This window comes from Piliocolobus tephrosceles, chromosome 21 (genome assembly GCF_002776525.5).
Source record: "Piliocolobus tephrosceles isolate RC106 chromosome 21, ASM277652v3, whole genome shotgun sequence".
NCBI classification, from domain to species: domain Eukaryota; kingdom Metazoa; phylum Chordata; class Mammalia; order Primates; family Cercopithecidae; genus Piliocolobus; species Piliocolobus tephrosceles.
In genome coordinates this window covers 52,374,454-52,383,472 of record NC_045454.1, presented here as the reverse complement: position 1 = coordinate 52,383,472, position 9,019 = coordinate 52,374,454, and the positions used below count along the sequence as shown (strand labels likewise).

The window sequence follows — 9,019 nt, the reverse complement described above, 5'->3', positions numbered from 1 at the left end:
AAAGAAAGGAAAAGATTAAAGCTCAGGTACCACGGTTTAAGGTAAATACCGTTAGGGGCAACATTTTTGGTCAACCTCCCCGGAAGAGGGCCGTGGGGCTCCAAGGTTAGTTAATGGAGGTGGGGTAGACAGACTTAATGGGGAAGCCTCTGTCATCCCTTGTATTTACCGGATGACCTAAAGCTCTAAGGTAAGAACTGGCTGCCTTCAGCCTGTTCAATTATTACAAGCTGTGGGACCTTTCGGCCTTCCAAAAGGTTTGTGACTATTTTCTTTTTTTTTTTTTTCTTCTTCAGACGGAGTCTTGCTCTGTCGCCCAGGCTGGGGTGCAGTGGCCGGATCTCGGCTCACCGCAAGCTCCGCCTCCTGGGTTCACGCCATTCTCCTGCCTCAGCTTCCTGAGTAGCTGGCACTTCATGTGCCAACATGCCCGGCTAATTTTTTGTATTTTTAGTAGAGACGGGGTTTCACTGTGTTAGCCAGGATGGTCTCCGTCTTCTGACCTCGTGATCTGCCTGCCGTGGCCTCCCAATGTGCTGGGATTACAGGTGTGAGCCACCGTGCCCGGTGGCTCCGAGGGTCTGTATCCCCAAACACCCACAGACTTGGAGGGGTGTATATCCCCACACGCCCACAGACTTGGAGGGGACACTGCACTTAGCCTGAGGATCCCAGTGAGCTCCTTGAAGCTGTGACAGTATTTCCCTCATGAGGGGTTTAGACTGTATTTCCCTTCCATCCAGTAGTACCCACTTTCCCTCTGGGCTCTCCTGGGCTCTCCTGAGCTCCTATATCCCTCCCTCCCTCCCTGACGGAGTCTTGCTCTGTTGCCCAGGCTGGAGTGCAGTAGCGCGATCAAGGCTCGCTGCAACCTCTGCCTCCTGGGTTCGAGCAATTCTCCTGCCTCAGCCTCCCAAGTAGCTGGGATTACAGGTGCATGCCACCACGCCCGGCTAATTTTTGTATTTTTAGTAGAGATGGGGTTTCAACATTGTTGGCCAGGGTGGTCTTGAACTCCTGACCTCATGATCCACCCGCCTTGGCCTCCCAAAGTGCTGGGATTACAGGTGTGAGCCACTGGGCCTGGCCAGCAGGGAGAAGTTTCCTAGGACCTGTTCTAAAATCTGACCATATAGATTTAGGGACTCTGGAAACCCTTGAGGCAAGACTGTCCATCGGTACTGCTGTTTTACACCAGAGTGAGGGTCTTCCCACGCAAAGGCAAACATGTCCCAGCTGTCCTCCACTGAAGGGCAAGCCCAAAATGCATCCTTTAAATCTATCACCGAGAACCATTGAGGGCTGTGTGCGATTCTACTGACAAGGGTCGACGGACTGGGAACAGGGTGGGTGGTTTTGTTGCAGGAATCAGGACATGGGAGAGAGTGATGGGTGAAACAGGAGGATTTTATGAAGGTGGCCACCAGCTCAGTGGATTTGCATCTGAAGACTGAGCATGGAACAAAGACAGGGCTTGACTTTCAAGCGTGCAGCAGTGCGAAACTTGTAGGGCAGGAAAGCGAGTTTACTCTGTACATTCTGCAGGACAAAGGCAGTGAGTCGTACAGACGGGTTTCGTAACCTCAGCAGAGCTTGTGACCTTGCGGTTGCGCTGAGAAAAAACAAGAGCTTACAACACTTGCCAAGTATTTTATGGGGAGCGAAAGACTGAAGGACGAATCTGGTTCCTCTTATCTTCGCACTGGGGGACGGTGAGAGAGTCTCTGGATTGGATTCCTTTGGGCTCTGGCTTTTTAGTTAGTGTTATCAAGGCTTTGCCAGGGCCTTGCCTGTTGCTGGCTTTGGGGAGAGTCAGCTTTATACAAAAAAGTTATTTTCCCTTTCTTCAATTTCCACTTTTTTTTTTTTTCTGAGACGGAGTCTCTGTCTGTCGCCCAGGCTGGAGTGCAGTGGCCAGATCTCGGCTCAGTGCAAGCTCCGCCTCCCGGGTTCCCGCCATTCTCCTGCCTCAGTCTCCCGAGTAGCTGGGACTACAGGTGCCCGCCACCTTGCCCAGCTAGTTTTTTGTATTTTTTTTAGTAGAGACGGGGTTTCACCGTGTTAGCCAGGATGGTCTCGATCTCCTGACCTCGTGATCTGCCCATCTCAGCCTCCCAAAGTGCTGGGATTACAGGCTTGAGCCACCACGCCCGGCCTAATTTCCGCTTTATTCCCCCCTTTGATGCTTTTTCTAAATAAGGTTTAATAGAAAGCATCACTATTTTGTATTTAGTTCTACAAGGGGAAGTAGCTCTTTTCCTGGCAGGGGTGGACATGCGATTATGGGATTAGGTGGGTGGTACGCTCTCTGTCCACACGAACTTCTCTGGCTTTGTGGATATTCTTGACAAGGAGGGGTAAGAGACAAGAGGGGATGAGGCTGACTCCCAGTGTGGCCAGAACTCTTCCTACTAAGGTTTTAAATCCTCCGAGGGATGAAAACCAACCACCAGGGAGGGAATCTGGAGATCATTTTGGTTTCCAGGTTTGGGCTGGCACATGAGCTAAGTCTCATATTCTCGCAATTAATTCCATGACGTCCTCCTCATTGTCATCGATTTTTAAGCAACAATTAAATTAAACTCTCTGCATATCCCTCCTTCTAACATGGATAGAGAGAGCAGCAAGAACAAAGGAAAGAGTAGCATGTTTGTCACCTAGCAAAGACAAAAGAGATGTTTACCCAGAGGAGGGGGTGGAGCAAAGCGACAGGTTAATAGAAAACAATTAAGATGACAAGAAAAATTACTGGGCTTCAGATTTTTTTTTTTTTTTTTTTGAGACAGAATTTCGCTCTGTCGCCCAGGCTGGGGTGCAGTGGCCGGATCTCGGCTCACTGAAAGCTCCGCCTCCCAGGTTTACACCATTCTCCTGTCTCAGTCTCCCAAGTAGCTGGGACTACAGGCGCCCGCCACCTCACCCGGCTAGTTTTTGTATTTTTAGTAGAGACGGGGTTTCACCGTGTTAGCCAGGATGGTCTTGATCTCCTGACCTCGTGATCCACCCATCTTGGCCTCCCAAAGTTCTGGGATTACAGGCATGGGCCACTGCGCCCGGCTGTGCTTCAGATTTCTAACTACATTTACCTCCTTGATGAAGCTTTGGCTGTGTGTAGACTAGTTAGCTTCCGTGGCGACCAGAGCAGGGCTGTGGTCACTGTCACTGGGACCTGGGTCCTGTCGTAGGATCAGCCGGTTTGGATGGTCTGGGTCTTGCTGGCTGGTTCACATGTCTGGGGCTGCTGGTTTCAGCAGACTGTGGAGGATCGAAGGCACAATTCCTGCAACATTAACAGCAGTAGGAACGGACAGGATCACAGTCCATGGCCCATCCCATATGGGTCCTAAAGTGGCTGGATTCCATTTTTTTTTTTTTTTTTTTTTTTGAGACAAAGTCTCACTCTCATCCCCCAGGCTGGAGTGCAATGGCGCAATCTCAGCTCACTGCAACCTCTGCCTCCTGAGTTCAAGAGATTCTCCTGCCTCAGCCTCCTGAATAGCTAGGATGACAGGCGCCTGCCACCACGCCCGGCTAATTTTGTATTTTTAGTAGAGAGGGTGTTTCTCTATGTTAGCCAGGATGGTCTCGATCTCCTGACCTTGTGACCTGCCCGCCTCGGCCTCCCAAAGTGCTGGGATTCCAGGCGTGAGCGGTCACCTGCATATATTCTTATCTGTTTATTAAGTCTGTTTAAGAATTCCATGGGCCTGGCCGGGCGTGGTGGCTCACACCTGTAATCCCAGCGCTTTGGGATGCTGAGGTGGGCGGATTACGAGGTCAGGAGATCGAGACCATCTTGGCCAACATGATGAAACCCTGTCTCCACTAAAATACAAAAAATCAGCTGGGCGTGGTGGCAGGCTCCTGTAATCCCAGCTACTCGGGAGGCTGAGGCAGGAAAATCGCTTGAACCCAGGAGGCGGAGGTTGCACTGAGCCGAGATCGCGACACTGCACTCCAGCCTGGGCAACAGAGCAAGACTGTCTCAAAAAAAAAAAAAAAAAAGTCTCCACAGGCCCTTCATGTTTCCCTTGTTGTATGTCAAATGTTCGGGAAGTATTTTGGGTTCGCGGATCTGATTCCCGAATCCTTTTAATGATCATCTCCAAGATCGCTCGTGGTTTCTAGGTGGGCCATGTTGTCATCCCACCGAGGGTTCTGGGGCGGGAATTTATGCTCCGCTGCAAGGACATTCTGACACACAGCGACCTGCGAATCATGGTTCTCTCTTCTCCTTAGATGAGAGTACCGAGGAGAGACATTTATTCAGCCCAAGCGTACAGCTGTGGCCCCAGAAATTGGTCAGTTTGATCCGGGACTCCAAAAGGGTTATCTGACAGTGGTGTGAGTTCTTTTTTTAGATTTCTAACTTCTGAACTGGTTAAAGGGGCGTTTACCAAGCCAATATCCCTTCCTCCCGGTGGTCCTTCCCCTAAGGAAAAAAGGGCTGGGGCAGGCTTTTTGAGGTGGAGGGAAAAGGAAAGTTTTCTGGGTTTTTTTTTGAGACGGAGTCTCGCTGTGTCCCCCAGGCTGCAGTGCAGTGGTGCAACCTCAGCTCACTGCAACCTCAGCATCCCGGGTTCAAGCAATTCTCTGACTTAGCCTCCTGAGTAGCTGGAATTACAGGCGCCCACCACCAAGCCCGGCTAATTTTCGTAGTTTTACTAGAGACGGGGTTTCACCATCTTGGCGAGGCTGGTCCTGAACTCCTGGCCTCGTGATCCACCCGCCTCTGCCTCCCAAAGTGCTGGGATTACAGGCGTGAACCAGGGCGTCTGGTCGAAAGTTTCGAATATCCCTTTGGCATTGTTCTACTACCCGGTGGATCTTTCCTGAGGAAGAGGCATGTTCCAGTGGCTGTCCAGCGGGGATGTGGGGGGCAAGGTGCGGGTGGCAGGGTTCTAGCGGAGAAGGGACGGAGGGATGTTTGGGGGAGGGGCTGAGTGTTTGGTTTGGGGAGGGGGGGGGGGGGGGGGGGGGGGGGGGGGGGAGGGGGCGGGGGGGTGAGTGGGAAGGGACTTTTCTCACCCCCCCACCTCTGTCGCCCCAATGTTGACTTTTCTCACCCCCCACCTCGGTCGCCCCAATATTGCCTTGTCTCACCTTGGCCGCTGCGGAACTTCCCGGGTCTTTCCCACCCGCGTTGCTGAGAGTCCGGGTTCACTCGTCACCTCGGGCGGACCCGATCCTCCGCTCCTGAGGCCGCCCCAAGGAAGCAGTGGGACGCGTCTCCCCAAAAAGGTGACCGCCAGCCTCTCCCGAAAGAGAATGGGATCCAAATGGGAAGTTTGGGGGCGGCGAGCCGGTCCCGCAGAGAGAAACCAGCACTTCGGGAACGTCTCGGGGAGACCCCTTTACTTGTGCAGAGGGGGCCGCCTGCGTGGGGTGCAGCCGCCGGAGCACACGCAACAAAGGCAGGACGGGGTCCTTCCCCGTCCTCTGTCCTTCCCCTACCGGCCGGGGTCGGGCGCCCCCATCTAAGCGGACCCCGGTTGGCTAACACTCAAAACTTTTTAAAAATAGGATAAACGCGCCCCCTGCGAGAGAAGAAGAAGGGGAGCGGGGAAGAAGGGGGTAGGGTTGATTTACAACTTTTGACCTGGAAGTTGAGTTTCTTAAGAGGAACTCAGTTTTCCCAACCAAATGGCGAACAGGACGTTTATACTGAGAAATTATTCATTTTCTGAGATCCAGAGTCGAGTGCCTTTTAAGTATTTTTATTTGGGGCGGAGGAGGTCGCTTCCTCCGGCCTAATTTATTAATCTGTTCACATAGAAATATACATTTTTAAAGGCAGAGAGGTGGGTCTCGCCATGTTGCCGCGTGTGGTCTCGAGCTCCCAGGCTCAAGCGATCCTCCCGCCTGGGCCTCCCAGGCGCTGGGATTGCAGACGTGAGCCACAGCGGCCGGCCTGTGTTTCACTCTGTTAAAATCTGGGTGATACACTTCGAACGAAGCTTCGACCCCGTCGGCCGCACCGCTCCGCGCTCATTCCAACTTTGAAAGCAGGAGGAAGAAACCCGCAGGCCGCGCTCCTGTTTCCTGGCAACGCCGCGTCACGTGCGCCGCCGCCCGGCTTCCGTAGCGGGAGCCGGCGCGTTCGTGCGTGCGTGTGCGCGCATGCGCAGGCGGGATGACCGGCGTGCCCCCCCGCGCGCCCCGCCCCCGCGATGACGCTGTGCGTGCGCGCGCCCGGTCCGCGCCCCCGCCGGTTTTTATAGCGGCCGCGGGCGGCGCCGGCGGCGGTTGGCGGCTGTGGGGCCTGCGAGGAGGAGACGTCATGGCGGCTACGATGTTCGTGCTGCTGGGTTTGGCGCTGCTGGGCGCCCACGGAGCCTCCGGGGCTGGTGAGGAGTGGGCCGGGGGCGGGGGTGCGGTCCTGCAGGGGCCGGGAATGGAGGCCGCGGGCCGTGGCTGCGGTCCGGACCGGAAGCCAACGGGAGCGTGGGGCCTCGGCGCGGGGCCGCCTGGGGTGCGAGAGGCCGGCCCCGGGGGCTGCCCGCGCCAGCGTGGAGCTTGGGGGTGAAGTCCCAGGGTTTGAGGGGGCCTGGGGGTCCCTCCCGGCGCTGCCTGCCAGGCTCTTCCCGCCCTGTGTGTGTGGGCGTGAAGCCCCCTGCTTGGGGGCGGGAGCCAGGGGGTCCTGGCCAGGCCGGTCTTGGTCGGGGGAGGTGGGCGTCCTGCTTTTCGGTGGCCTGGGGTTGGGGGTTCCCCGGCAGAGGTGGAGGCTCTCGCCTGATCCCTGGGTGAGGGCGTCCGCGAAGGCGGCTGGAGGTGGCCCGCCCGCGCGTCCCACCGGCCGGGAGCAGGGAGACCCATAGCCTGGGTGAGCGTCCCCTTTGGCCTGGAGTCAGGGGTCAGGGACTGGACTGGTGCCTGCCCAACCTGTCCTGCTGGGCCTGGACTCCGCAGGTCCGGGGAAAACGGCCTGAGGGTGGAGCCTGGAGACGGGCCCACCCTGCCTGCGCGTGTTAGGGTCAGAGACTCTACCCTGAGGGTCTCTGGGGCCCCCGCCAGCGCCCGTGCTGCCTGGAGCGATCCTCTTGGCGCTCTCTTCTGGAAAAAGGGCTTTTGTCCTCCAGGCGCACACGGAGGCTGTGAGTGGGTCAGCCCTCCGGATCGGGAAGGGATTACCGTTCTTCACGGGATTTAGCCCTGGCGTCTTGCCTCGGGTGTGCACCTGCCCCCGGGTGTTCTCACAGACTCTTAAGCCCTCGCAGGCTCCCTCGAGGCGCCCTGCCTGGAAGGGAAGGCAGAATCTCCCTCGAGTGGCGCCAGCCTTCTCTCTGATTCTGCCTTGCTTCAGGACACAGAATGTGGTGGTCTTTGAACGCCCCTCCTCCTCTACAGGCGAGGAAACAGCCCTGTGGGGAGTGGAGGTTCCAAGGTCACAGTGAGGGGCCTTGGCCACCCCATTCAGCGCAGGAAACAGTGAGAAAGTCGTTTTTAGTAGACTCTGACCAGGCATTAGGTTTCCAGTGCTGTCTTAGGAGGGGCCGTGTGGGGGTGGGCAGACGTGATTTGGAGAGTGCGTTTGGGAAATGGATTGAGGTGTGTTTTTCCGGGAAAAAAACATGACAGCCTTTCTTGCTTGATAGAAAATTTCTTCCTTTATTGAGACCCCCGTTTGGTTCTGGGTTAAAGATTTATAGTGAGGTTGGGCGTGGTGGCTCACACCTGTAAAGTAATCCCAGCACTTTGGGAGGCTGAGGTGGGTGGATCACCTGAGGTCAGGAGTTCAAGACCAGCCTGGCCAACATAGTGACACCCCATCTCTACTAAAAACACACAAATTAGCTGGGCGGGGTGGCGCACGCCTGTAATCCCAGCCACCCAGGAAGCTGAGGCAAGATAATCGCTTGAACCCAGGAGGTGAAGGTTGCAGTGAGCTGATATTGGGCCACTGCACTCCAGCCTGGGTAACAGAGGGAGACTACTGTGTCTTAAAAAATAAAAATAAAAATAAGAGGCTGGGCGCGGTGTCTCACGCCTGTAATCCCGGCACTTTGGGAGGCCGAGGCAGGCGGAACACGAGGTCAGGAGATCGCGACCCTCCTGGCTAACATGGTGAAACCCCGCCTCTACTAAAAATATAAAAAATTAACTGGGCGTGGTGGCGGGCGCCTGTAGTCCCACCTTCTAGGGAGGCTGAGGCAGGAGAATGGCGTGAACCGGGGAGGCGGAGCTTGCAGTGAGCCGAGATGGCGCCACTGCACTCCAGCCTGGGCGACAGAGCGAGACTCCGTCTCAGACAAAAAAAAAATTATGGTGACCGATGTGTTGGGAACAAGGTGTAGAGCCGGAGGGTCTGGGCTCCTGAAGGGTCAAGAGCAAGGGCTTGGAGCCTCTCTCCTGGGCACTGAGCCACAGGGGGCCTTGGGCAGAGGCTGGGGAGGGAGCTCCTTCTTCCAGAGGCTTTGCCAGCTCACTCCTGACCCACGTCTGAGATTTCGTCTTCCTGGTAACCAAAGTGGCCTTTTATCGAATGTCTCCTGGGCAAGGACCTGGCCCCAGCACTGCGACCAGCTCTCTGGGGAGACACAGATAGGAGCCCACGGGCGAGGTGAATACGTAAGATAAGCCACCGCCTCAGCCCTGTGGAAACAGCCTCCGTGGTGGGAGCCAGCCAGGCTTGACTGGGTTTCAAGCACAGCATGAGGTTCCCACGTTGAGCTAATTTGGACAGCCAAGTGGGTAAAGACCTTTGGTCCATCCCTGCTGGGTAGTGTGGGTCACAGTTTTGTTCCTCTTGTGCAGGAGACTGAGAAGGGTTTCTCCTCAGCGGAAAGCTTAGCCCGGAGTTTACTGGCCAGAGCTGCTTGCAGCCTGGGAAGCAGGTGGAGTCCGCAGTGCTGGCAGCGCTGCCGTGTAGCCGTGTGTGCGTGCATGCGTGTGTGGTGAGAAGTGGGTCTGTGTGTGTGTGTGTGGTGAGAAGTGGGTCTATGGGTGTGGGTGTGTGTGTGTGTGTGTGTGTGTATGTGTGTGTGTGGTGAGAAGTGTGTCTGTGTGTGTGTGTGTGTGT

At 55.8% G+C, this 9,019-nt stretch overlaps 2 protein-coding genes across 4 annotated transcripts in view; both read left to right on the top strand.

Annotated features, from left to right (window-relative positions):
* Nucleotides 1-6,103: 6,103 nt before the first annotated feature.
* Nucleotides 6,104-9,019, top strand: part of LOC111530528 (basigin-like) — a 10,937-nt gene continuing 8,021 nt past the window's right edge. The window contains exon 1 of one of the 2 annotated variants that reach the window (XM_023197807.2): nt 6,104-6,347. In XM_023197807.2, the coding sequence (XP_023053575.1) occupies nt 6,134-6,347 (214 nt within the window). In that variant the 5' untranslated portion in view covers nt 6,104-6,133. Of the gene's footprint in view, nt 6,348-8,668; nt 8,692-9,019 lie in introns of those variants that run through there. The other variant, XM_023197808.1, reaches the window with a different exon arrangement.
* The window catches only part of LOC111530530, a 4,673-nt gene continuing 3,798 nt past the window's right edge, over nt 8,145-9,019 (top strand). Inside the window, exon 1 of one of the 2 annotated variants that reach the window (XM_023197810.1) lies at nt 8,145-8,560. In XM_023197810.1, the coding sequence (XP_023053578.1) occupies nt 8,263-8,560 (298 nt within the window). In that variant the 5' untranslated portion in view covers nt 8,145-8,262. Of the gene's footprint in view, nt 8,561-8,641; nt 8,688-9,019 lie in introns of those variants that run through there. The other variant, XR_002727836.1, reaches the window with a different exon arrangement.